The 24763-nt window shown below is 37.6% G+C and overlaps 2 protein-coding genes across 2 annotated transcripts in view; one reads left to right on the top strand and one right to left on the bottom strand.

The window, feature by feature from the left end:
• Positions 1-2622: 2622 nt before the first annotated feature.
• LOC128993379 (uncharacterized) lies at positions 2623-3877 on the bottom strand. Its single transcript, XM_054417246.1, has 2 exons — positions 3540-3877; positions 2623-3015 (listed from the first exon to the last, which is right to left on the bottom strand). Exons 1-2 carry the CDS (start codon positions 3666-3668, stop codon positions 2827-2829), a joined length of 318 nt encoding a protein of 105 aa, XP_054273221.1. The 5' UTR covers positions 3669-3877; the 3' UTR covers positions 2623-2826.
• The window catches only part of LOC128992964 (protein Wnt-11b-2-like), a 28561-nt gene continuing 7473 nt past the window's right edge, over positions 3676-24763 (top strand). The window contains exons 1-4 of the mRNA XM_054416711.1: positions 3676-3683; positions 6225-6466; positions 7547-7757; positions 8054-8201. Coding sequence (XP_054272686.1) covers positions 3676-3683; positions 6225-6466; positions 7547-7757; positions 8054-8201 — 609 coding nt within the window. The remainder of the gene's footprint in view (positions 3684-6224; positions 6467-7546; positions 7758-8053; positions 8202-24763) is intronic.

Here is a 24763-nt window from a genome sequence, read left to right as displayed (position 1 = left end):
TGTGTTGTTCATGTAGATGTGCCGGATAATCTAGATCTACCTCAAGTATAAACCCTACTTCATCATTTTCACCAATATCATTAATTTTATTTTTTACTTCATCAATTTCAACAGGGGTTAACCATTTAAAGTCCTTTAACGGTAAACTTTCTCCCATTGCAGCCCCATAAAGGTTATTTATATCTAGGAATAATATAAAGTTTGAATTATCAACTGTCCAGAGTCCCTGATCCATAGGTTTGACACCAGGTTGTGATTCCGAGTCAAGATTTGTTTCTGAAACTAAATACTTATTTGATGCCTCGCAGTAACGTTTAGTGCACATAGAAATACCACCACGAATACCAGCTTCTATGAACATGTACTGTTCATAGCTTGTTAACAAATCGATTTCAACTTTAGTCAATTTAAGACACGCGTCGAACGAAAGGCCAGGAGCTGTGAAATACCAACCTGGGTCCAAACCATAATTGGATTTACAAACTTTTCGGAAATTTTCAAATACATCGCTTAATAGTAACACATCAGTCTTAAGGTAGATATCAGAAAATTCTCCTAAGGTTTGACAGTTAAATTTGTTCCAAACCTCAACAGCCCTATTATAATCTTCTACAGCAACTTCTGACTTATTTAGAGAGCTGTAAAACTGATCAATAGAAGGCAAGCTAGTCTCATTAAATTTTTCCCAGCCATCTATGTATTCGTAGGGAAAACAGCCTTTTTTGTAACAATATTAAGTTTATCATAACCGAAATAAGAAAGTGTTTCATTGAATTGATTTTTGTCAAGATTTTTGACTAGTTCATCAAGACTTCTAGACATAAATTTGTACGAATCAAGAAAACGAATTTCAAATCTAGCAGCAACTTTCTTTGATAAAGAGATATACCGTTCTTCTGTATTAGGGATTACCTTTATTTCCATTTCATCATAATCGAGACTTTTAATAATAAAATGGAGGTCATAATTTGACATATTGTGCAAGACTACGGGCAAAAAGTGTGGATTTTGATATGACAAGTTACAATTTGAATGACTTGCACCTCTAAATTTCCCTGTATTAGGGTCGTGATCTCTAACCCTTAAATTATCAGCAGTAAACTGTTCTTCACATATGTGACAGCAAGATGAACGTTCAAACATGTCCACTTCTTCATCCGTTAACTCCATAGGCAACTTATTTTTGTACGTCTCGTACACTTTAAGAGCTTCATCTCTGATCTTTTGGCAAAATACCTTCACAGCATTTTCTCCGCGAAAAAGGACTGGTTCTGATTTTTCACCATTACTTGAAACAACATAATAACAAAAACTTGATGGGTAGTGCTTTTGATAGTCAACAGTTGAAGAGGTAGATTGATTTTGCGTAGCATGTTTAGTTTTGCAGGTGTGGGAGTTCTTACAATTCGGTCTTTTACAGTTCAAACAGCATTGATTCAAATTTTTACAGTTGACTCGGAAACAGTTAATACAACATTCATTGGGATTTTTACAGGTAAAAGAATTGCAATTATTACATGGACTTTTTTGTATTAATATACTTTCAAAATCAGCATATACAATGTACGGGACTTGTTGTTGGTGTTTGAAATTTTTAAATTTAAGTTTACAATTATCTTCATTAGGCATTTCTACAGCAACAGGTTCATGATTGTTACATAGCTGTTTATGTACATCGAAGGTAGGTTTATCATTAAAATGGATTAAACATGATTTACAAACAAATTTTCTTCCGTTGTGGTTAGAGGTTTGCGCGCTTACTAATTTATCAAAGTTTTTAATCCACACATAGTGAGATGTTGTTTCATTTTTCAATAGTAATAAATCACGGTGATCATCTTTTTCTTGTTTTGTTACTTTAATAGGATATACAATATATTCCTCACTATTGTGTTTCTTTTCTATTCCAAATATATTTATAGACATATTGTTTATCTGTTCAAATTTAGGTATTGACTTAAGTTTTACAGGATAGTTAATACAGTCCCAGTCATACGCTGCATTCATTTCTGCATTATCAATATAATTGCGGACTCTTTGTGGATTACGAGGTACATTTTTCGCCCATATACTATACTTGAAGCAATAATCATCCTGATTCTTTACATTTACAACAGCTTTCTTGTTTGCAATGAAAGCTGGTAAGGATATATGTTTACATCCTCTTAATGGATAGTATTTATTAATTCTTAGTTCCAGCCCTATAATACTCTTTAGACTCCATCCTGAACCTTTACCTTGGTGTTCTGATTGTTCTGTTAAAAGTTTATCAAAAGCGTTTTTACAATACGTGTTTAGATCTGTACCTAGTAGTATGGGCTCGTTTGCAGTCTTAAATGACAGTTCTTTGATTTCATCTTCTTCTCCTTCAGTTCTTGCATAGATACATTTTAAAATAATATTACATTTCAGAGTTTTCGACTTAAGAAGGTGTTCTTGAATTTTTGAAATAATCAAAGGTTTCGTGTGATATTTTAAAAAATTACCTATATCGATGTATCCTTCACCATTTGTTAAGTAATAGGTTTTAAGCCTACATTTTGCAGCAGACTCGGTCTCAATAATTGGCAAATAGCCCAATGTATTTTTTAAATGAGTGTTACTTGCAGGGTGATTGTCAGATTCTCTGTACCACGTATTACATGGTTTACAAAATTTGAGTTTAATCGTTGCAAGATAGTTTTGCATCGTTAACAGATTACAATAGAATAGTAATTTATATTTGACAATGATATGGAGTATTTCTTATTCAAATTATAAAATGTATTTTTCTATAATTGGCTAGTCCCTACGATGAATTGTACTATAGTAATTGATGGTTTTTCACTATCTCTTACTATTGATGATCTTCGAGCGCAGCTCAGCCAGGCGTCTGGTTTGAGCCAACGTGAGGTCTGCCGCAGCGGAGATTATTGTCACTGCCCCAGCATACTCCCCAAACCTGGCCTGGAGCGATGTGAGCTTCACACAATACGGCAGCCGTACTCTGTATGTTTGGTCATCCCTCCGTTCAAACTTAAACAAACATGTAAAATAAAATTAATTTATAATATTTTTTAAACGTGTGTTAAAATAAATTAAGTGCTGTTATCTTCTGTACCTTATCTAGAAATATATCAAAGTTTAGTTATAGGTTTAGTCATAAGTTTAATTTATAGGTAAAAAAATAATTAATCAACCTAAACATTAATTAACAAAGAAAATAATGATGAACATGAAACGATAAATTAAAGCCTTCTTGTTCCATACAATGACAATTTAGTTTTTTGGGCAATCATTTTTGAAATAATCATAATTCAAAATGTAGATATAAAAATAGAAATTGACATTGATAATTTAATTCATAAGTATGATTATTTAATTTAGGGTATTATTACTTGCAAATAAGTTTAATATACAGTGTATTTATCAGATAGTGATATAACATATCATCACTATTGAATCTTAGGTGAATTTGGTTGAAAACATTTTAAAGATATAAAGTATAACGTTTATAAATCTAAAGTTTTTTATCAATAATATTTTTATTTTTTTCCTACCTGAACATTAGGTTGAGGGAACACTGCCTTCAAGATAATGTAGAGGTCTTCAAGACTCTCCAGGCCTGATCCCTCGACGATGGAAACGTCCCAGGTGGAGGGTGTGGTCAGCGCGTTGGAGGAAGACATGATGATAATGATTTTGTGTGCGCGAATTATATATCTATATATATACTGATAAGATATGACGTCTTTGACCTTAACCTCCACACGTGGTATTTACGTTATCAGTCGGAAGTCATTAAACACACACGCTGCAACGCTGCACTTTGTAATGGTTACGCAAATTATTATGTTTTGATAAACTAATGCTGCATCCATGATAATCCCTATCAAGAGTTTTTGCACGTCACGATAAGCCTTGCATCATCAAGGATAATTATCAGCTCAGCGCTAAATATTTATTTAAATATACAAACAGTAGTTTTATGATATAAATGAATTTCAGATATAAATGTACAAATATCCTTATTAAACAAATTGTTTTCATGGTAAACAACGTCATCGTTAAATGACATGCCATAAAAGCGCTTTTAAGTCCACCATAAGTGTTTTTAAATTAATTTATTAAGATATTATTATTTATCCATTATTTCTTACATAAGGCTAACAATTTAACATTCTATTTACTCCACACATTTGGAAAACTATCTACACTCAACACTAAATGGCAGAAGCGAGAAGCGTTTGTCAGTCAAACGTTACCACCTTAAAAATCGAGTTTTAAATAAAAATATTTATAATACATCTTGTCGTACGCCCGACATCAGGTAACAAACACCCTTCCAAACCGACACACCTCCGACACCTTTCCCGTGTGCCAGCCTCCGCGGTGCCAGCTCTCTCAACCGTCCACCCCGACACGCCGACGGAAACTTTCGACACCGTGTGCCAGCTCTCTCACCGTGCCAGCTCTCTCACCCATGTACGTTCTCCCCGTGCCAGTTCTCTCAGCCGTTTAATAACACGGTGGTGCTAGCTCTCTCATTTTTACCCTACTCAAGATGAATTAAAACATAAAAACATTTTGATTTTCCTACCCTTTCCAAGTAAATCCCTTTGAGAAGTAAAATAATTTGCATATCTTCTTTATTTAACTCGTGTACAGAGCCTCGACTTGTACACATCGATGGTGTTACTTATCTCGGTGGTCTACTAATCTTACTTATTTCCTATAATCAATGACAAAATCAGAGTAAATAACCTCATAGTTCTGTATGGCATTTTTATAACTAACCAGCTGTTAGTTAAAACAAATTATATTGCTCTAAAACAAATCGAAGATTACAAAGACTGATTAAAAAAATAATTTGAACATCCTAGTATTTTACTATGTATATTAAATTAATCTGTCATCCTCTTACAGAAGAATTGAACGTATCAATGATTGGCATTACACATAGTATAAATAAGTCAACCCTAAGTATGTCTTTACATTTTTATCCAAATGCTGAATTTGTGACTCGAAAGCTGAATGTTTACAGCTGTTATGTAAGCAAATTATTTTATGCCAAAAGCTAGTTTAGAATCTTAGCGTCGGCTGCTAGACTTTTTAAAAATTAAAACTTAATTTCTAAAAAACTGGGACCCTAAACTAAAATTATGGCTTCGACATTCCCTAGTTTTCAAAATTATCTTTCTTTCAACACAAAAATCGTGAAAATCCGTCGAGTGGTTGATTCAGAATCGTGAAATAAAAAAACACACTTTCGTTTTAATATTATAGATAGATTATATTATTATAACTGGTGAAATACTTGTTAAATTGAAGTGAGAATTCGAAAATAAATCAAATTTATGTTTTTCCGACTAATATAGTAGATAAATATATGACGATGCTTGATCTGAAATCCGTGCGTGCATACCTTCAATTTGAGACATCAATAATGCAAATCGGTCGGGTAGATGAGCCAAACGAACTCGGAAAAGAAATCCCAAATTGTACTCCCATAAGAAATTCATAAGAATCGAATTTCGTTAACGTATAAGCCGAGTGGGTCTCTAGATTAATGTATTCCGATGCTTGGTGTGAAATCGGATAGAAGAGCCAAACGAACTCGGAAGAGAAAAACATTTTTTTTAATATATAAGATATCTTTATGAAATTCTGTATACGACTTTATCAAGTCATAATGTATAAAAAATATAATAACAAAAAATATTATTTGGTTTCAAAATGGTGACCAATTTAATTTTTACAACTTAAATAACTAATACATTGGTTATTTTATGGAAATATACAATGATATTTTTTTGCCTAAATTTGTTGGATTTACCTTCGGAACACCCTATTAAATATAAACGAAATTTTGCTCTCGATAAGGTGTTTTATATTTTAAGACTTAATCCTACATATTATGAATTAAACACGCGTTTACGAATCGAACAACAAGCTTGAAACATTAATTCAAGAACCAGTGAATGCAATCTTCAACTGTTGATACAATGCAAAATTTCAAAATCGTCCATACTGTCAAATAATCGCCTTGTTTGTACTGCAATTGCAACAATGTGTTAAATTAATTTGTTGGAATAATCACAAAAAGTTAAAAACAAACACCTTCTCATCAGCACAATATATAGCACCCATGTATTTATTCTGAAAATAAAGGTGGTCTTACTGGCCCTGTGGTATTTTGCACATTGCGATGCTGACTCCAGCTATGTCATATTCTTATATTCCAGAGGGCTCCACTCTAGCGGTAACATCCACTGGAACTCCAGTTCAGCGTGTCGCTCGGTCCGGAACTCCTTGCAACTCTCCCGCAGACAGACTCGCCTGTGCAGGACCTCCCCTGAGGTCTTCGCCGTGGTAGTTCGTGCGGCATTCACTGCTGTCTCGGTGTGCCAGGACGTACTACAGGATAGAAGATGGAACTGCTCTTCGGTCCTCCTGGCACCAAACTTTACTCCAGACCTTACATCTGGTAAGTTTGGTTTGAAATATAGTCTTCGATCTCCATATGAACAACTATTTTCTTAATATGACTTCTGAAGGTAAAGAATATGAAATATACCCTCTTCGTATTCTTTTACCAAAATATGTACTTCTCAATTTAATTAATGGTACACACTTCACATGTGGTAGAAGAGCTGTATTTATGGTAGTAAAGACGAGAGCCTTGGCTTGGACGAGCCTCACTTGGGGAATCCCTGTATATTACTTCCGCAGTAAAAATTTCTCGGACAAAGATGGTTCGGTGGTTTGACTTTTGAGCCGAGCTTTTATTTTCTTGATCGCCGAAAGCGTCTGAAAAGATTGTGTGATCAAACGTCACGATCATAGCGTGATCACAGAATACGTCCGCGATCTCTTTGTGACCGCGGAATAAGAAGGTCATAATTTTGCAATGATAAAAAATTAATATTGATTTTAAATATAAAAGAAAGTAACAATTTAATCAGATGGCAACCTCATAGGATCGTGGACTATAAGGTCGAGTTCATCGAATTGAAGCGATTCAAAACGTGTAATTCACCGGCCCCCAAAGAATCAGAATAGAGGAGCCTCTCTGGCAGTTTCTGGAGGGAGCTGCCGGGGCTACGATTCGAAATACGGCGTACTTACGTGTGTACTTACGAATACGATTATTTGAGGGGTATTATTATCATGCTTGCACTTGCACTTCCATCTTGGAATCTGAGCTAAGGATAAGATGTATAAATACAAGCATAAAGAGTTGATCTGTGTCTATTTGTGCACTTATGCACAATAAGCTTGGTTGATGTGCCTGGGACTCTGGGGCTACCCTCCCATACGGTACAACTGTGAATTAATACCAAAGGCATTGAGGATGTTGTTAAAATTCCGGAGGTGTATATACTATGGGAAATTGAGGTTACGATTGTCGATGGAAAGCATAAACATAAAGTAATTCCGTCTTTTATATATGTTAAGTACTGTATTGCCAAGCCCATCTGCGAAAGGCAACCTCGGGGATTTTGAAGTCAATTATTATGCTTTTTACAATGTGAAAAGTAAGACTAGTCATATTGTCAACATTTAGGTACGCGGGAGCAGGCATTCGTATACGCGCTGGCGTCTGCTGCAGTCACGCATGCAGTAGCACGAGCATGCTCTTCAGGTCTGCTGCCGCAATGCTCATGCGCATCTCCTCCCCAGGAACCTCCAAATGGAAACTTCAAATGGGGCGGATGCGGTGATAATCTACGCTGGGCGTCACAGTTTGCAGCTATGTTCGTGGACTCTTCAGAGAGGTTTGATGATTCCATTGCCTTTTTGTACTGCCGTAGTTGTGTGGTAGAAAATGAGGATTTTTCTTATTTCACAGTCACACACTCCACACCCACACTAAAATTACTAATTAATTAAGTCAACAGATTTTCATGACATTATTGTCTTCTGTTTATGTAGGTAAAAAAAAAAACATAAAATAAAATGCCTGTTGCATGATAACATTTCCTATAAACCAATCTCTTTAGTTATACTTTTAGGATTCAATTAATTCTAAGCTATAGATAATTAAAACTCATCTCTGATCTCGGCATTTCAGACACAAAACCAGTTTAAGATACAGAGAGCGAATGAGACCCAAGTCAGCCGCAACTAGAACATCAGAAACTGACACAGAAGTCCACGGAGCCTCAGAAAGAACAACGATGACCTCGATCAACTTACACAACAACCGAGTTGGGAGAAGAGTAAGAGATTCCATGATCATTTATTTAACTATCCAATTATTTATAAGTGCCACCAATGTATACGTACATGAGGTACTATCCATCCTAAAATAGCTTTAGTCATAGTCAATTTAGCGTCAGCAATTAGTACCCCACGAGATAAGAACTCCAAGGGGTAGTAGATAGGGTTGCCTGATTTTTTCTCCGGCGAATAAAAGTGACTGCGATGTTGGGAATGAGTATACGAGTGTGGGCAGGGGGGCGATTTGTCCTCGAGCGAGCGACGACGACTTGTGCAGGTTAAAACTGTATGTTAGTTCCAGCAGAGTGCTTGCTGGTAAAGACTTATGGTGTATGAAAGCTAGGATATGAAATTATGAGTCTTTGTTAAATTAAGTAGTAAGTTTATTTAATTTTATAAAACAATTGGAGTGATCACTAAACTGGCATGTGTTAATGTGTAATACTTTGGATAAAAGTGAGTCTTGCAAAATTGTTCCAACCTGAAGAATTCTTAGTTTAAACCGTTCCTTGTCGATGGAGCCGGTACAGCGCCTGTCTTCATTATCAGCAAAGTAAAAAGTTGTCTTCATGGGATTAGAAAAGGTAACTACCTTTTCACATTTGTAAAACTGAGACATGAGCAACTTGTTATGACTTAAGTCAATAAGAGTAGCTGTGTATCTGGATGATAATGAAAGATGGTAAGTTTATATATAGGTTAAGCTTAGTAAAAAACAACATTGGTAAATAATAAAGATTTGTTTATTCAAAATATGAAGTTGAATACATTTCAAGCCTTACACATATTTAGAAGATCATCATGAGTGACTTCCAGAGACAATGTATATCTCCCAGTGACATCCTGGCCCAATGTATCTGATCCGTCCTCGCAGTAGACTATATTCTTGGTGCTGCCCTTGTCTGTTGTCTGTTCCTTGAAGCGAAGATAGGAGCAAAACGGTGAGTTGTAGCGATGATCTTCTATTGCGTCATCACCTTCTTCCCATTTGAAAAGATTAACTCCACAATAAACGCATTTAGTGGTGTCCTTCATAGCAGCCATTTTGACAAAGCCTTCATCGGCAAGCTGCTTAGCAGAAGGAGTTTTAAGTTTCCATTCGTCAAAGGTCTTTACTCTCACTTCTGGGTTGTTCATGTCTAGCATAGCTGGGTTTTTCAAACACCAATCAGCCAGTTTGTGTACATTGGTTTGTGAACAATAAAATCCTGGAGCATGTAAATGATGAAACAAACACTGATTCTTTTGTTTGGATAGTTCTTCAACGGGAGGAAGTAGTAGAAAATCGCTCGATAGAGGGGGGCCTCCAAGTAGCTCAAGACTGAACACAACTCTTCTGTTCTCTAGCAACTTTTCCAAAACCTTTGCCTTTTCAGTTGAAGCAGCATACAATAGGTTTACATTGCAGCAAATGTCTCTCAGAGATGACGTGAGATAGCTATATTCAACGTTTCCTGTTCCGAATCCGAGGCCGTGATAGTGTTTACTCAACCACCTGTTATGATTGTCAAACTGTGAACTGTGCCACCCTCCGCAATCATGTTGTGTGCTTGGAAAAGTAGATCTGGATCCATCCTTAGGTGGTGAGAAAATCCAATGTTGTACACATCTTGAATCCAAGTCCAATATGCTCAATTCCTTGATAACCACTGTCTTATCCTCTCCGATAAAAGCACTAAAATCTATGATGGCCTGTTTAATCATGACTGAAAGTTCTAACTCCAACGAAATTCAAGTTGAGACTGAGAAACCAAACCGACAAGAGCGGGCTTTATAGCCTATCCCCACCCCAAATTCCAACACTTTCTGCATGAATCACATTATCCGATGAACCAGGTTAGTGGCTGGCTCATAGCTGAATGACTTGTCGTGAATTATCAAACAATAAGCAGCAGTCCCTGGAGGGAAAGCTTCGCTGGCCTCAAATTCTAAACGAATATCAACAGGGGCTGACCTAAGGGATTCGTTTTGCTTAGAACAGTCAATTACGATTAGTGGTGCATAAGAAATGAAATTTTTAACGTCCAAAAGTGGTTGTGATGGAACATTGTAATACGACTCCTGAAAACGGGTATACATGTCGTAGAGTATAGCGTAGTGGTTCTTTGCAATGTCTAGTTTTAAATCATCATAAGGATAGTTAATAGAGTTTAAATGAAGTTTTATGTTTGATATCTTGCAGTGATCAAAGCATGCGGCAGACTTTTTCATGTTGTTTTTGCGATTCTCCTGGAAAGCCACTATGACGTATCTTGGCTTCTCTAGCTGTGATGCCGTCTTTACTGACCAAGATTGCTTGTTTGATTGTGGCAAAGAGGGATACTCATAGAGTTCCCAGCTTCGATACTCTACAGGAACACTCGTTCCTCTTTCCAAATGTCTAAGCAATGCAATTCTTTGTCTATCACTCAAAGAAACGTAGGGAACCCTCCAGCATAGTTTCTCTAGTTTAACTTTAATATCTTCAGGAGTTGTGTCAGTAGCACCACTTGAGGTCCACAAAACTGCATTTTTGTCCCCGGCCGACCTCAGTAGAACAAGCTCATGACGGCAGTTGACAATAACCTTTCTATAATCTTCTGCGAACCCCAGAAGCCTACTTAGCGGTATGCAAAAACTAAAATTTCCATCAGTGTCAGTCACATGACTTTCCAAAGTGGAAGACAACTTATTTACCTCGGTTGGCCAGCCAGAGTTCCCTAAACTTCTTAAAGAGTTCTCTCCAATAGAAGCAAATCCTTTCATTGTAGAAGTTATACCTGGATTCCTAATGCGATCTATTTCAACTCCATTTATTTCATACCGTATCTCGTCAAACAAAAATGCAAATGCGTTTGGAGTGAACTTTGTTTTTGTAGTTGCTGTATTGTCTGACTTCAATAGCTTTCCCTCAACATACAAATAACTCATAGAAGGCACAATGCATATATCTTGTTGTTGAATTGGTATTCTTATCTCGTCATTGTTGTCTAGTGTGGTAGAAGAGTAAGGGAAATGAGTGTGAAATTCCATGTGAGAAATAGTGTCATCAAATGGGACACTACTAAAAATATCCAGTACATCCATTATTGAAGTATTTTATAGCCCAAGGAGCGTAAAAACCTTCGGTTTGTGTGTGTTAGTCGCTTGGGTGACAAACAAACACTGCTTGGTACTGTTGAGTGTGCGCCCAATAAATAGTCGTCGGAGTTATGGGTTTTCTTGACTCTGTCTATATGACCCTTTGATATTCTTGGTCTTGATAAACAGTTTGAAAAATATAAGTAACCCATCTCCTACTAACTGTTCAACTAGGGACCTTCCTCAAGTGTATACACACTGTAATACGTTCTCCTCTAAAATTCACCAACCTATCGTCCTGGTCTACAATCCGTAGTGTTATGTTACTTATTGCCCTCGTGGTGATTGGAAGGTAAATGATTGTACTGGGTATTTCAACAAGCTTATATCCTGGTGGTACTGCTGGGAAAAACTGATGGATTGTATGACTTTGCTTATTATTAACGAAAGACCCGCCCGCTATGCTGCATTCAACTCTAATCGTGTTTGTCTTAAAAATATCCACAACATTCTTCGAGTAGTGCTCATTTCCAGGTCCTATGACCTCAGAATCGAAACCCAGGAGGCTGCCAATAGAGTTGGGTTGAGAGAAATCCACCTGAGCGTTACATTTCAGAGTAGTTTGCAATGTATTGTTGTTTGTTCCCAAGCGAAAAAAGTACTTCTTTTCCTGTGTAGCCAACATCTTTAGCTTATCCTGTATGAAACGTTCAATATCCATTACTTCATATGTACCAGTAGGTATTTTAATAATCTTTCCATTATCAAAATGAAACTGGTTGTTTGTTTCGTCGACATTTGGTATGGAGTTATAAGACTCGAAGCTAAGCAAACCAACTTCATAATCATAACCACCTTCAAGTTCGATGGGAGGAAAGTAGTCTACTGAAAGAGTAGAAGTTCTAGCTGAAAGCATGAACGTCTGAGACATGACTAAAGGGTGGAAATGATAACCACAAATATATATATGTGTACACTGTAATATCATTTAAATTGAGGTTAAAAAATACAAACACAGATGCCCACAGATCTCAGAGTGAGTGTTGACATCCTGATAAGCGGTTCGGTTGTAAGATACGTATTTCCCATTTAAATACTTCTGAAGTTCCAGTGGAGGTATTAAGTCCCCGTAGCTGTCAAAGTACCTCACGTAGTCTCCACTCTTCTTGTAGCATACCCAATGAGTACCACTACCATTGGTATTGTCCAAGTTGACTATTGCAGACTCGTTCCTCCATGGACTTTTAGGAAGGTTGTCACGCATAAACACTCCTCTAAAATGGGGGATTTTAAGCTTCCTGGCCCAATGTGTTAACTCAAAATCATACATTGCCCTTCTGGGCAAAATATCTATAAGTTTTTTGGCTGCTTCTGATAAGGTGCCATGTAAATACCAAGTCCCTTCTTATATGGTCTAAAGTACAGGCCCTTGCCATGTCGCAAAGCTACTGCCTCCATAGTTTCGTTATGTCTTTGCATCTCGCTCAGCCGTTTCTTGGCATCTCTAGCTTCAAGCACTGCTTTGGCCACACCAGCAGCCCCACCTGTCAGACTTCCCAATGCACTAAGCCCTGCAAAGATTGGCAGCAATGGTAGCACACCTCCTGACTTGGGAAGTGATAGAATCCGTGATCTACGTCGTAAATGACTGAACGCACTACGCCTCCCTCTCTTCATAGATCTGATGGCGTTCAACGCTGATGATGCTGCCTTTGTTATGTGTTTTCTACTCCCTCTGTTTAATATTCCACCTCTGCCAACAAGATGCATTCCTGATCCCCGCACAGCCGTCCTTGCTTGTCGTAATACATCGGAAAAAGTAAAAGGTTTAAGTCTTCTGCTGCACTTTCTAGTGCTGCCTTTTCTTTTTCGTTTTAGCGCACTTCCACCTCTTGCTGTGCCTCCTTTGGCTAACGATCCCCTACCTAACCTCCCTCGATTTCTTCGCCTAGTCTGCCGTCTCCTCCTCCTCCTGCCTTCGGTTGTTCCGGCACCAAGCTTCAATTTCGCGTTCATTGCGCTTGCAACAGCCCAGGAAGCGAGCCTCTCACCAATAGGAACACCTTTTGTTTTGAACCTTGCCCACGCCTCGTTTGCTAATACTCTGTCAGCAGTGTGTCGAGATGAAAGATCTTTGCTCTTACTGTAGGCAATATCGTGTTGTTTACAAGCTTGATCCAATAGGTTGATTCCCTGATCCTTCCTTTCCAACCTTTCCTTCAATCTTGTACCAGGTCCACAAAATTGGTATCCTCCAGGCAGGTGAAGTTCTAGCGGAAGAGAGTTTATAGCACGATTAAGCAGACCACATCCTCTAGTGATCCTACGCATACTGAGCAGGTCTTACAAATATGAACACCTTATATACGATTCTTCATTTCACTTTTGTCCCCCAGTGTGAGAAGATGAAATTTAAAAAGCACCGTGACACTTTTGTTGTGGACAATGCTGTTGAAAAACTCATTCAATCCACTTCGGATGGAATTAAATCCAAAGAAGTGAAAAAACATAGTGAACTCCTTCCTCAATCCATTCGAGGCATCATTTGTGGTCCATCTAACTGTGGAAAAACAAATTTGATGTTTAGCCTTTTGACTGAACCAAAGGGATTAAAGTATGCTAACGTATATGTGTTTAGTAAATCATTGCTGCAACCTAAATACAAGATGCTTGAACAAATAATGCAAAACCTGTCATGTATTGGTTATTTTTCATTTACTAACAGTGAAGATGTTCCCAATCCTGATGAAGCTATAAAGGACTCAATTATGATATTTGATGACGTGGCCTGTGATAAACAAGACAATATGAAAGCATACTTCAGCATGGGAAGACATAGAGATGTAGATACGTTCTACTTGATCCAGACTTACACGCGGCTCCCTAAACATCTCCTTAGAGATAACGCCAATTTAATAATTCTTTTCAAGCAGGATGACTTAAATCTAAGACATGTATACAATGATCATGTTAATAGCGATATGACTTTTGATCAATTTAAGTCTTTGTGTCACACCTGTTGGAACAAACACAAGTACGGATTTGTAACCATAGATAAAGATTCTGAAATCAACAAAGGTCGTTACCGTTTAGGTCTTGATACCTATATAGTCGATATATAAAAGGCTCCTTTCAGTATTAATACACTAAACGTTAATCAGAGTGACAGTGAGAGGATGGAGAAGTATGGCAGTGCTCCGATGGCTCTTAGAGCTCCCAAGAAAAGAAAGCTAAGAGCGAAACGAGTAATCCGACGTATAGTGAAGAAATATCCAATACCAAACTTGAAGGAGCGGAACCAAGACAGTGCTAACAAGCACGAACATATAGTAAAAAATGAACTACTTAGACTAACAAATGCTGTGCGTAAAAAGTTTCAACAATTGAAGCATAATGCTGATTATGTTGAGAGGTTGTTAGAAGTGCAAGCTAAACCCATAGTCAAACCCCTGCAAGAGACAGTAGAGAGACGTTTGAAGGAACAGCAGTACTATTATAAACCTGTTAAAAAAGAAGAACTAGACTTTGTGGTTAAAAAAGATGATCAGAGTACAACTATGGATAGAACTTTTGTACAAGACGAAGAAAAGGAGGATGACTTCAATAAGTCCTTAGATGTGTCTACTCAAACCATTAAACCCAATCAGCTGGATACGTATTTAAAAAGGCTTTCCAATCCTCAAACAAAAGATAAAATGGACACGACTTATGGTGTTCGACTTGATGGAAGGGGTAATATGACAATTGGTGATTCTAGAATAAAAATTACAAATTCAAAGATACAGGTAAGGAATCACAGCTTTGAAACAACTCCAGGACTCCTTGAATTACTATTTATGCAGGTTCCCGATAAGGATATAGTTGAAAGGCAGGATTTGAAAGTGTATAAAAAGATCCTTCAAGACACCAATGCACACCGACAGATGTATTCTGCTGAAAAACCTGTAAATGCAAATAGGGGCAAAAAGTACTTAAGCGTAATATCGGTACTTTTTCCACCAAAGCAAGGCATGACCACACCGGAACACGCTAGTGGAAGTGGTATAACTGTTGACAACGTGGACAGGTACACATCTGATGCGAATTTACTGGTGAAGCGACTTAAAACCTTGGTTTTGTCACAAGAAGCCGGTCACAACGCTCATAGCGAAGAAATAGACTATATTATAGAGTTGCTTCAACTAAACGGAATTATCGCTTAAGTGTTCATAGGTAGTAAAGGCATTATGAATAAAAGAAAGAAGACAATGTCAAGTCAAGCAGATGCTGCCAAGAGAGGTATTGTTAATGAGTTACACAAACCAGCTAGGAAAAACTTTGTCAGAAGAAAGGTTTTTGTTCGAGGTATTGACGATTTGTGGCAAGTCGACTTGATAGAAATGATACCTTACTCAAAAGCGAATAAAGGGAAAAAGTATATCCTAATGATAATTGATGTTCTTTCAAAGTATGCATGGGCGGTTCCTTTAGACAACAAAAAAGGGAAGACAGTGGCCTCAGCTATGGAAAATGTTTTGAAAAATAGCGGAAGAATACCACAAAACATTCAAAGTGATCTTGGTACAGATTTTTATAATAAAGAATTTAAATCCTTAATGCAACGTTTTGCGATAAATCATTTCAGTACATTCACCCATTTGAAGGCCTCTGTGGTAGAAAGGCTGAATAAAACGATTAAAAATTGGATGTATAAGGAATTTGCTGTACAGGGAGATTATAGGTGGCTAGACATGCTTCCTCGTTTAATTTCCATGTACAATTCAAGGCTACATCGGACAACAGGCATGAGACCACGAGATGTTACATCGTTTCACGAGAGGGCATTGGTGAGGAAATTAAATCAAAACAAGGTACAAGGGATTCCAAAGCTAAGAGTCAATGATAAAGTCAGGGTTTCTAAGTATAAAACTTTGTTTGAAAAAGGTTACACCCCAAACTGGAGTACTGAATTATTTAAAATCATACGAGTGCGAAAATCTGTCCCACCAGTGTACTACCTGCAAGATGAAGAAGGGGACATTATCAAAGGGGCATTTTACGAACCAGAATTACAAAAGACAAATTACCCAGATACGTATTTGGTTGAAAAGGTTATAAAGCGCAAAGGAAACAAGATTTATGTCAAATGGCTTGGGTTTCCCTCACGCTACAACTCATGGGCTTAAATAGTATATTAACCTGTTTCTCCCATCATTCTGGATTAGATCTTGTTATTGTAAACATATATTGTACAAGCTATGATTAGAAGACACATTATAGATAAGTTTGGACATGCTTTGTATCAAGAACAGAAGCATCACTTATCTGATGACGAAGATGATGCATATGTGATAAGTGAAGATGGATCAAAGAGGTTTAGAGCTGCAGTGGAACCTGACGTATCACGACAAAAGGTGTCTAAAGGCTATTTAAATCGTTTCTATGTGAACAAAGACGATTTGAATGAGGTGGAAGGAAAGTTAAAGACCTTTGTTGTTAGCCTCAAAGAGGGCCAGCAAGCAGTTAAGGATGTAAAACAATCAATAGTCTCCATAGAGGGTTCTATCAAGACCGAGCTAAAAGACATAAAGGAGAATCAGTTATCCTATCACGATAGACTAAACAACTTAGAAGAATCAGATGGGAAATCATCACAATTAATTGCTTCCTTGGATAACAAACTAATAAAGCTAGTTGAATCAGACGAGAAAACGTCTGCATCTTTATTATCTTTGGATGATAAGCTCAAGAAGCTGAAAGACTCGGATGAGAAAACGTCTACACATTTGTTATCTTTGGATAGAAATGTCAAAAAGCTGTTTGAATCAGATGAGAAAACGTCTGCATCTTTAGCATCTTTGGGTGATAAGCTCAATAAGCTACAAGACTCGGATGAGAAAGTTTCTACATCTTTGATGTCTTTGGATAAAAGATTCAAGAAGCTACATGATTCAGACGGGAAACAATCTAAATCGCTAGTATCCTTAGATGGAGAGGTAAAGAAGCTGCAAGAATCAGATGAGAAAACATCAAAATTATTAAGGACCATTGATGAAAGGCTAAACACGTTGGATAAATCAGATGCCGAAACTTTAAAATTTTTTGCAACTATTGATAGAAAGCTCACTGCATTACTTACGACAACAGGATTATCTATCTCTTAAAATTTCTAGTATGTATAAATAAATGGAAACCTGTCTAGACTTGTTGTCAAAGCCTTCTTTATACAACAACGTTATGTAATCGCAAAAAAGAAAGAGATCCAAGAGGTTCAATGGATTTGTCCTTGGCGCTCAGCATCCGCCTCGTAAGGTCAATGATCGTACTAAGACCTGTCCAGACCTGCAAATACACTGCATATAAAACCTAGAACTGGTTTGCTGGTTCAGTCAGTATGAACGCGTCAGTGAAGCGGTCAGCACCAGTTCCACGTAAAGATCTATCGCGAGTGAAACGCAAACGTACTAAAGCTCCTCCTATACCCCCAGTGCATAACGTAATATACTCCGATGTAAATACTATGGACATTGACCAGCTTCTTGCATCTCTAACTGGTGAGACTCTACAAGACGTATCTGATTCTGTACACACAACAGCGGGTGCAAGTGCGATCCAAGCGAATTACTATACCCGCGAGTGTTCAACAGTTTGCAGTGAAAATGGTAATGCAGTGGAAGAGGATGAGGATTACGATTCAAAGGAAGTGGAAGAGTATCGACCGGAACAGCCGTCAATCGTACAACAGAAAATACCAGCCCACTCCAATTCGGCAAAATCTGGCACACGCGCCAGGTCGAGCCAGGTTTTTCGTCAGAAAGGTCATCAAGAAAAACTTCATGCCTCGATTTTGCCATCACTGTCATCACAACTGCCACCACCGCCGCCGCCACCACCACCACCACCTCAACGTTCGCAACAACTATTATCAAATACATCAGCACCTAAGCTATCTACGTCGCCGACCACACTATCGACTTCACCTCCAGTGTCATACGTGTGTTCTTCTTCGACGTCTACTTCAACACCTGTGATGACAACATCTGTGGTGAGTCACTCTCATAGTTCACACAAAGCAGCTGTGCGTTCTAACCAGCAGTCTAACTCATGGGAACCACGTCTTTTACTCAGACAGATTTACAAAGTTGCAAGCCAGGCTCATGCGGTTGTTGGTCTTGATTCTATTAAAGACTTTTCTCCTTCTATTTGTTTAGTGAATAATGAAACCTCAATTGAATTGACATTTGAAGATCTTTTAAGTCTGCAAAGCTCTACAGTTCACCACTCTGTCAACAACTTTTACTCCAATGAAACTCCATTCAATCCATTCTATCTACATACAGTCATATTGGAACCCAGACCAAATGGATTAGTATCATTTTGTAACTATCGTCTGAGAAATAAGCCAGTTAATCACAATTTGAATTCTGTTACGCTTTCGAGAGCTTCTAGTGAATCTGATATTATTCGACAGACTCCCAGAGTGGTTCTACAAAATGATGGATGGATTTCTTTAAAACGCTTGTTCCCATCCCTTGAAAGCTACTTTAATATCCTACTTGAAATAAACCCAACTGTGCAGTTTCTGATCTCTCGTTACACACGATATTTTACCAAACACTATAAGGTAATGGCCTTGCTTTCTTCAAACACTACAAATGACTTGACTTCAATGACTTTGGATAAACAACTCGTTCGACACATTACAAGTGATTTGCCACGTTTACTTTCTGACTTGAATGAAAGGAGGTTGCCTGCAGAGACTCAAGATTTTTGGTATGAACGGACTGCACTCAGGACATCAATGATGCCGTGGATAGACAGTGAGGTACGCCGCTTTTGTGCAGCAAACATTACCGAAGCTGTGATGGAGAACTTAAAATACTTGTCAAAATGGTAAAGAGAAAATTGCTGTATTCAATGTATCTTATGGTAATATATTTGTATTACAAACTTTGATTTTCTTTATTTTTTTACCCTTTCCTTCAGCTAAGCTAGCAACAACACAGTAGAGGATTGACTTTACTTTTCTTAGCATACATAGCAATAATACTTTTTAAAGTAATTTTTCAGAGGGTGTTTGGAAAACTTTTAAATAATGGGTTTAGCAACAAACAAAGTAGTCAAGTTTAACATAAGTTTATTTGAAAGATAAATGCTATATAGATAACACCAACATAACAGATAACCATAAACATTTTAGATGTGTTTATTATATACAACTCTAGCGTTACATATATGTGTTAAGATTAGTAAACATGTAATAGTAAAACAAATATAGATAGAAAAAGGTTGTTAGTACATTACAAAATATTCATGAAATGTGCACAATAATATACATGTGTTAAATATCATAATGCTAAGCATTATCTTACTTTGTTATATCATGTTATTAAGTTATATTTTAGCTATATACTACTAGAATTCAGTTCTCAAGTAGATAAACAACTCTTATAGAGTATAGACAACAAAAAGGCATGAGTTCATCAAATTATTTTACAATAGCTAGGGTTTACAATAAAACATAATATATAAACAGAAACGCAAAAAACAAACACAGTAAACGTGAAATTGTATGGTTAAAAAAAAAACAAAACTTGACCAACAGCCTCATTGTTCAAATATGCTGGACTAGCGTATGTCACTCTCTATACGGATCATAAAGTTCTGTACGGTTAAACATTGTCACTGGAGATGCGGGGCTGTCTTCATCACTATCATGTAACATGTTGTTATTGTCTCTACAGTCAAAGTAGTTTAGAAATGTAAACAATGGTCGAAATACACAGTAGTCACACCAGTTATTTTCTTGTTTAACCACTGCATCAATTAGCCTGTTAGAGTTAACTTCAAAATGCTGTACAACATGTACAAATGCCAACCCCTTTTCGTGCCAATAACTTTGATAGTCAATATCATTATCGTCTTTTAGTGTAAAAAGGTTAAAAAAGCAGCCTCGACAATACTTCATAGGACGTTCTGTTTGTATTGTTTCATAGTAGTCCACATTTATATGACAATTATTACCATTGTAATTTCGACTCCAAAACTCTGGTTCCTCCAGAGGATGGTTCATGAGCATGACAAACTGATAACTATCAATTTGCATAAAGTCGATATCTCTAAACTCATAACTTTTTATTAAATCTCTGTTGACTGTTGTAGTTTTTATCCAAGTCCGTTTAATAGAGCTTCTCAACTCTGTGTGCATGAGGGAAGGGAGAATCGAAAACATTTCGATATCCTCGATTCTTTCATATTCTTTTTCATATGGAATAGTACGGGCAACGGCATCCATGCTCAATGAATACAACATTCTGACTACTCCTAAAGAGTGCTGATCAACCATCGAGCTAAGACTGACTAGAATCATATTCTGACGATCCTCCATCGTCATTTTGACGAGCTCGATAATGCCCATACGCCAAAGTTCTAATTTTGTCCTGCAACACTATGCGTTTGTTATCATTGGCTGACAGAGAGAGTTTATCAACTGTTCTAGAGGTGAGTTGAAATGTCTTGCTTCTTATCTGGTTAAATGTCGCTCTGTACTGTTTATCTTCAAACAGTGCCTTCTTGTAGTGATCAAATGAAATTTTGTTTTCGACATAGCGTTTGCTTATTCCCTTACACTTTTTCTTTGCCGTTGTCTGTTGGCTGGAGTTGAACCTGTAGCAGTACATTTTACAACGCAATCCTACGTACTCAAATAGCTGTCTTCCTTTGCATTCATCCTTAAATGTGCCTATTTGAGGAATCGCTCCTTCCAGCCACAGCTCATGCTCCTTGGGATAGCATGACCTATCCAGTACATCTCCCAATCTTTCCTTCAATTCATTATTTAGGTTTAACTTGGTAATTATGGTATATAATAGAGAATCAGTATCAGAATAGTTAACATACACTTCAAAGTCTGGCGGAGCTAGTTTTTTCTTCATAACCATATAATGAAACCAGTTCATATGAACTTTTGCTTTGTCGAGAACTACTGAACCAACATAGACTGGCTTGTTTAATACTACCTTTTGTCTTCTTAAATGTACCGCGATCACACCATCAGAGATAATGCTTCTGTCAACAAATCTTGCTTGACGTGACAGCTTCTGGAACGCTTCATCAGAAGTTACTATTCTAATATCTACACGATTGCGCACGTTTTCTAACGTCTTTCCAAACACACTATTATTCATAAACTTGTAGAAATTTTTGGAAAACTCATTCGTAGATTCAGCTCTTAATGTGGTGTTTTTGTCGATGAACTTTTCCATCCACGGCGACTGGGAGAATCGCAACGCTCTGTGAACTTTTGTAATTTTCAAGCCTAGTTTGACTGCCTGCTGGAACACTGTATAGTGAGCGATATAGTGTTTTTTATCTTCAAGCGTAGCAAGTAGTTTTCCCTGACTATCCACATATTTTTGTTCTGGTAGAATGGGGAAGTCGTTCATTAGATCGTGCAAGTGCTCTGGCACTGTGACATCACATTCTAGTAAAAGTCCATACGGCGAATCTTCAGGTAAGTTTGACCAATTAAGATCATCAACATCATTTACAAACTCAAAATTTCCAGTTGGAAGGTGTTTTTTCATTTGGCTTCCATACAAGTTTATGCAGTCCAAATACAACATATATTTGGTTTCTTTGTTTGGATCATAGTCTTCGCTGTTCTCTAAAAGTGGGTTGTTGGCTTTTTCATAGCGGTGGCAGCATTGTACCAAACCGCCTCTAATCGCACTTTCAAACATTAAGAAATGGTCATAGTTCGTCAACAATTCCAAAGTTACACCAGTCATACGTAGCATACTCTGCCATGCTAGACCTGGCGCTGTAAATGAATGACAACAGTCAATGTTATAGGTGGCTACACAGTTTTTGCGAAAGCATTGAATTATGTCCATTAAAAGACAAACATCCAATAACAGATAAAAATCATGGTATTGTCCAAAATTTTTCATTTTCATTGTATTCCAAGTGTGTTGGGCATGTTGATATTCTGCATCCGTAACTTCCGAGTCATTGAGGGCATTGTAAAAGCTTTCACGTGGTGGCAGTGCTTCCTCACTGAATACAGCAAAGTCTTTTACATAATCATAGGGATAAATCCCTTTTCTTTGAATCAACTCCACATGCTGTTCTGGCACAAGCTTGGATGACTCTACGAGTTCCGACGGTGTGAGATACGAAGCGAGATTCGCAAGGCTGTCCGCCATTAGGCGAAATGAATCCAAAAACCTAAGCCACATCCTCCCAATCTTTATCGATATACTGATGAATCTTTCTGAATTACTAGGGATCACTTTTATTTCGCTGTTGGGTAATACTGCCAAGTTCTTAATAATGAATGCTTCGTCGTATGAAGAAAGGTTGTGAAAGTATATTGGTATGAAGTTTGGAAGTTGACAGCGGGTGTTACACAACGAGCACAAGGTATAACGAAACTGACCTGTTATATGGTCGTGGTCCCGGCATTTCCTTGACTGAACCAATGTCTCATCAAATGCTATTTCACACAGCTCGCAGTTTGTCGCTTCATCATGCTGTTTCTGTTGTTCATCATTTAATGCAATCATACTCACATTTTTAGTGTACAGCTTTTCCACTTTTACAGCTAGCTCCTGCATTTGTAAAAGGAATTCTTTTGCAGCCGATTCCGATCTGTGTATGTAGGGTGAGGTGTTTATCTCAGCTTCCTCTAACAGCTCTTTGGGAAGGTTACTTGCTACGATATAAGCAAACGAGTTCGCCTCGTGCCGTTGATAGGCATTGTCTGTCGAGAGAACTGGATATAGTGTTGATTCGAAGTCAGCTGTGACTACAATTGGTACTTCAATTTGCATCTCGTAGCTAACAAATCTAAGTTTGCTTTTATGCTGCTCCGGCAAAATCACTTCACTTGGTTTTGATTTTCCACAGAGCATTAAATGTTCACTCAACCAGTGCTGAGGTGTCGGAACACAGCGCCTGTTTTCTTTAAAGGTGCTACACCTTTTACAGATTGTAATTTTGTTGCTGCCTTTTGTAATTTGTGGCTGCATAAGCTTTGTGAAATTCAATATTAACGTAAAATGAGCCTCTCCTTCATCATTTCTAACGAGAAGGAGATCAAAATGGTCTTGCTGCTCATCAACTATCCTGAGTGGTGTAATATGGGCATTTTCGTCCAGTTCGAAGATGTTTACGCTAGTGTTGATGTTTTGTTTTTCAAATTTTTTCATTTGTGAAATGGGCGTTGGAAATGAAATACCATCAAAGTTGTAATGTGTTTCACACTCCCTAAAGCTATGCTCAGTAAGCACTGAGTCATAACATATATTAGGTAGACTTTTGGCTAATATACAATACATGAAACAACAATTATTGCTGTTTTTTACATTTAAAATGCATTTCCTTTTAGCAATTTTTGGGGGCAGTGGCAGATAGCCACTTCCAGCAGGCAATGCATATGAAAATTTGCTTAGTCTAAGTGTGAGGCTCTTTACCTCATGCAAAGTCCATCCACTGCCTTTCGCCTGCGCTTCAGACTCCTCACGAAGCAGTTTGCTGGCGTCCTTCTTCAGCAGCTCTTGTAGCTCATCACAGGCGCTGTGTATAAGCCTCGACGTGGTCTTGAAGTTCATAAGTTCGCAATGTCCTTCAGGATGGCAGTAGACGGCCTCCAGTACGACGTTGTACTTGAGGGATTTGGTGACACGCAGCTCATCTTGTAGTATATCGAGCACCACTTCGTTAGCAGCTTCAATAAATGGCGGTAGGTCCTTGTAGAGGTTTTCATTATTTTCTATAACATAGTCTTTGGCTGATTGAAGACCTTTTTTTAAATACCACGTCAGCCTTGTTGTTGAACTTGTATGTGATGATGGACTTGACAATACACTAGTCACAGGACGCTTAGTCACCTTTGGAGGTGGTAGTTTTCTTTTCAAGCCACTGCCACTGGGTACTGCTTTAATTTGCTGTGGAGGTGTCTGAATTGCTGCCTCGTGTGTCTCTCGTCTGTTGTCATTGTTGCTCGCTACTGCTGATGTGAAGTAGTCGTTCAACGCCAAACACATTTGCTGGTGACGGCTCCTTGCGGATGCACTAAGGAAGTAGGCTTCTCGACAGATGGCACATTGTAGATACATCTAAAACATTAAGTACATTGCTCATGGTCTGCTATAGTTCTATTATATTTGGTTTGAGATTGTTTACGTTAAGTTTTAGAAAAAATACATTAATTTTTAGCACTTACCTATTTTAATATTTTAATTTAAGTTTTATTGCCTATGTTATCATGTTCAGCATGAGATTTTACAATTCAGATTCTTTAAGCTCATATTACACGCATTTTGTCTTTAGTTGTGTGGATTTCTTGCAACAATGAATGTTGCTTATATAGCTGCATGGTTTAGTGTAGTTTTTGCTAGGACAATATGAGGTATTAAGGGGCTCTTTACATTCGACTATATTAAGTTGTAAGCTCTCAAATAATAGTTTACTAAACGTAGTACCAAGAAGATATAAAACTGATAGGGCTTTCTACTTA

This window comes from Macrosteles quadrilineatus, unplaced genomic scaffold (genome assembly GCF_028750875.1).
Source record: "Macrosteles quadrilineatus isolate MER2022 unplaced genomic scaffold, UCM_ALF_1.0 Scaffold_4__1_contigs__length_99947679, whole genome shotgun sequence".
Lineage (NCBI taxonomy): Eukaryota > Metazoa > Arthropoda > Insecta > Hemiptera > Cicadellidae > Macrosteles > Macrosteles quadrilineatus.
The sequence above is the reverse complement of the archived record's forward strand: the minus strand, read 5'-3'. Positions and strand labels throughout refer to the sequence as shown.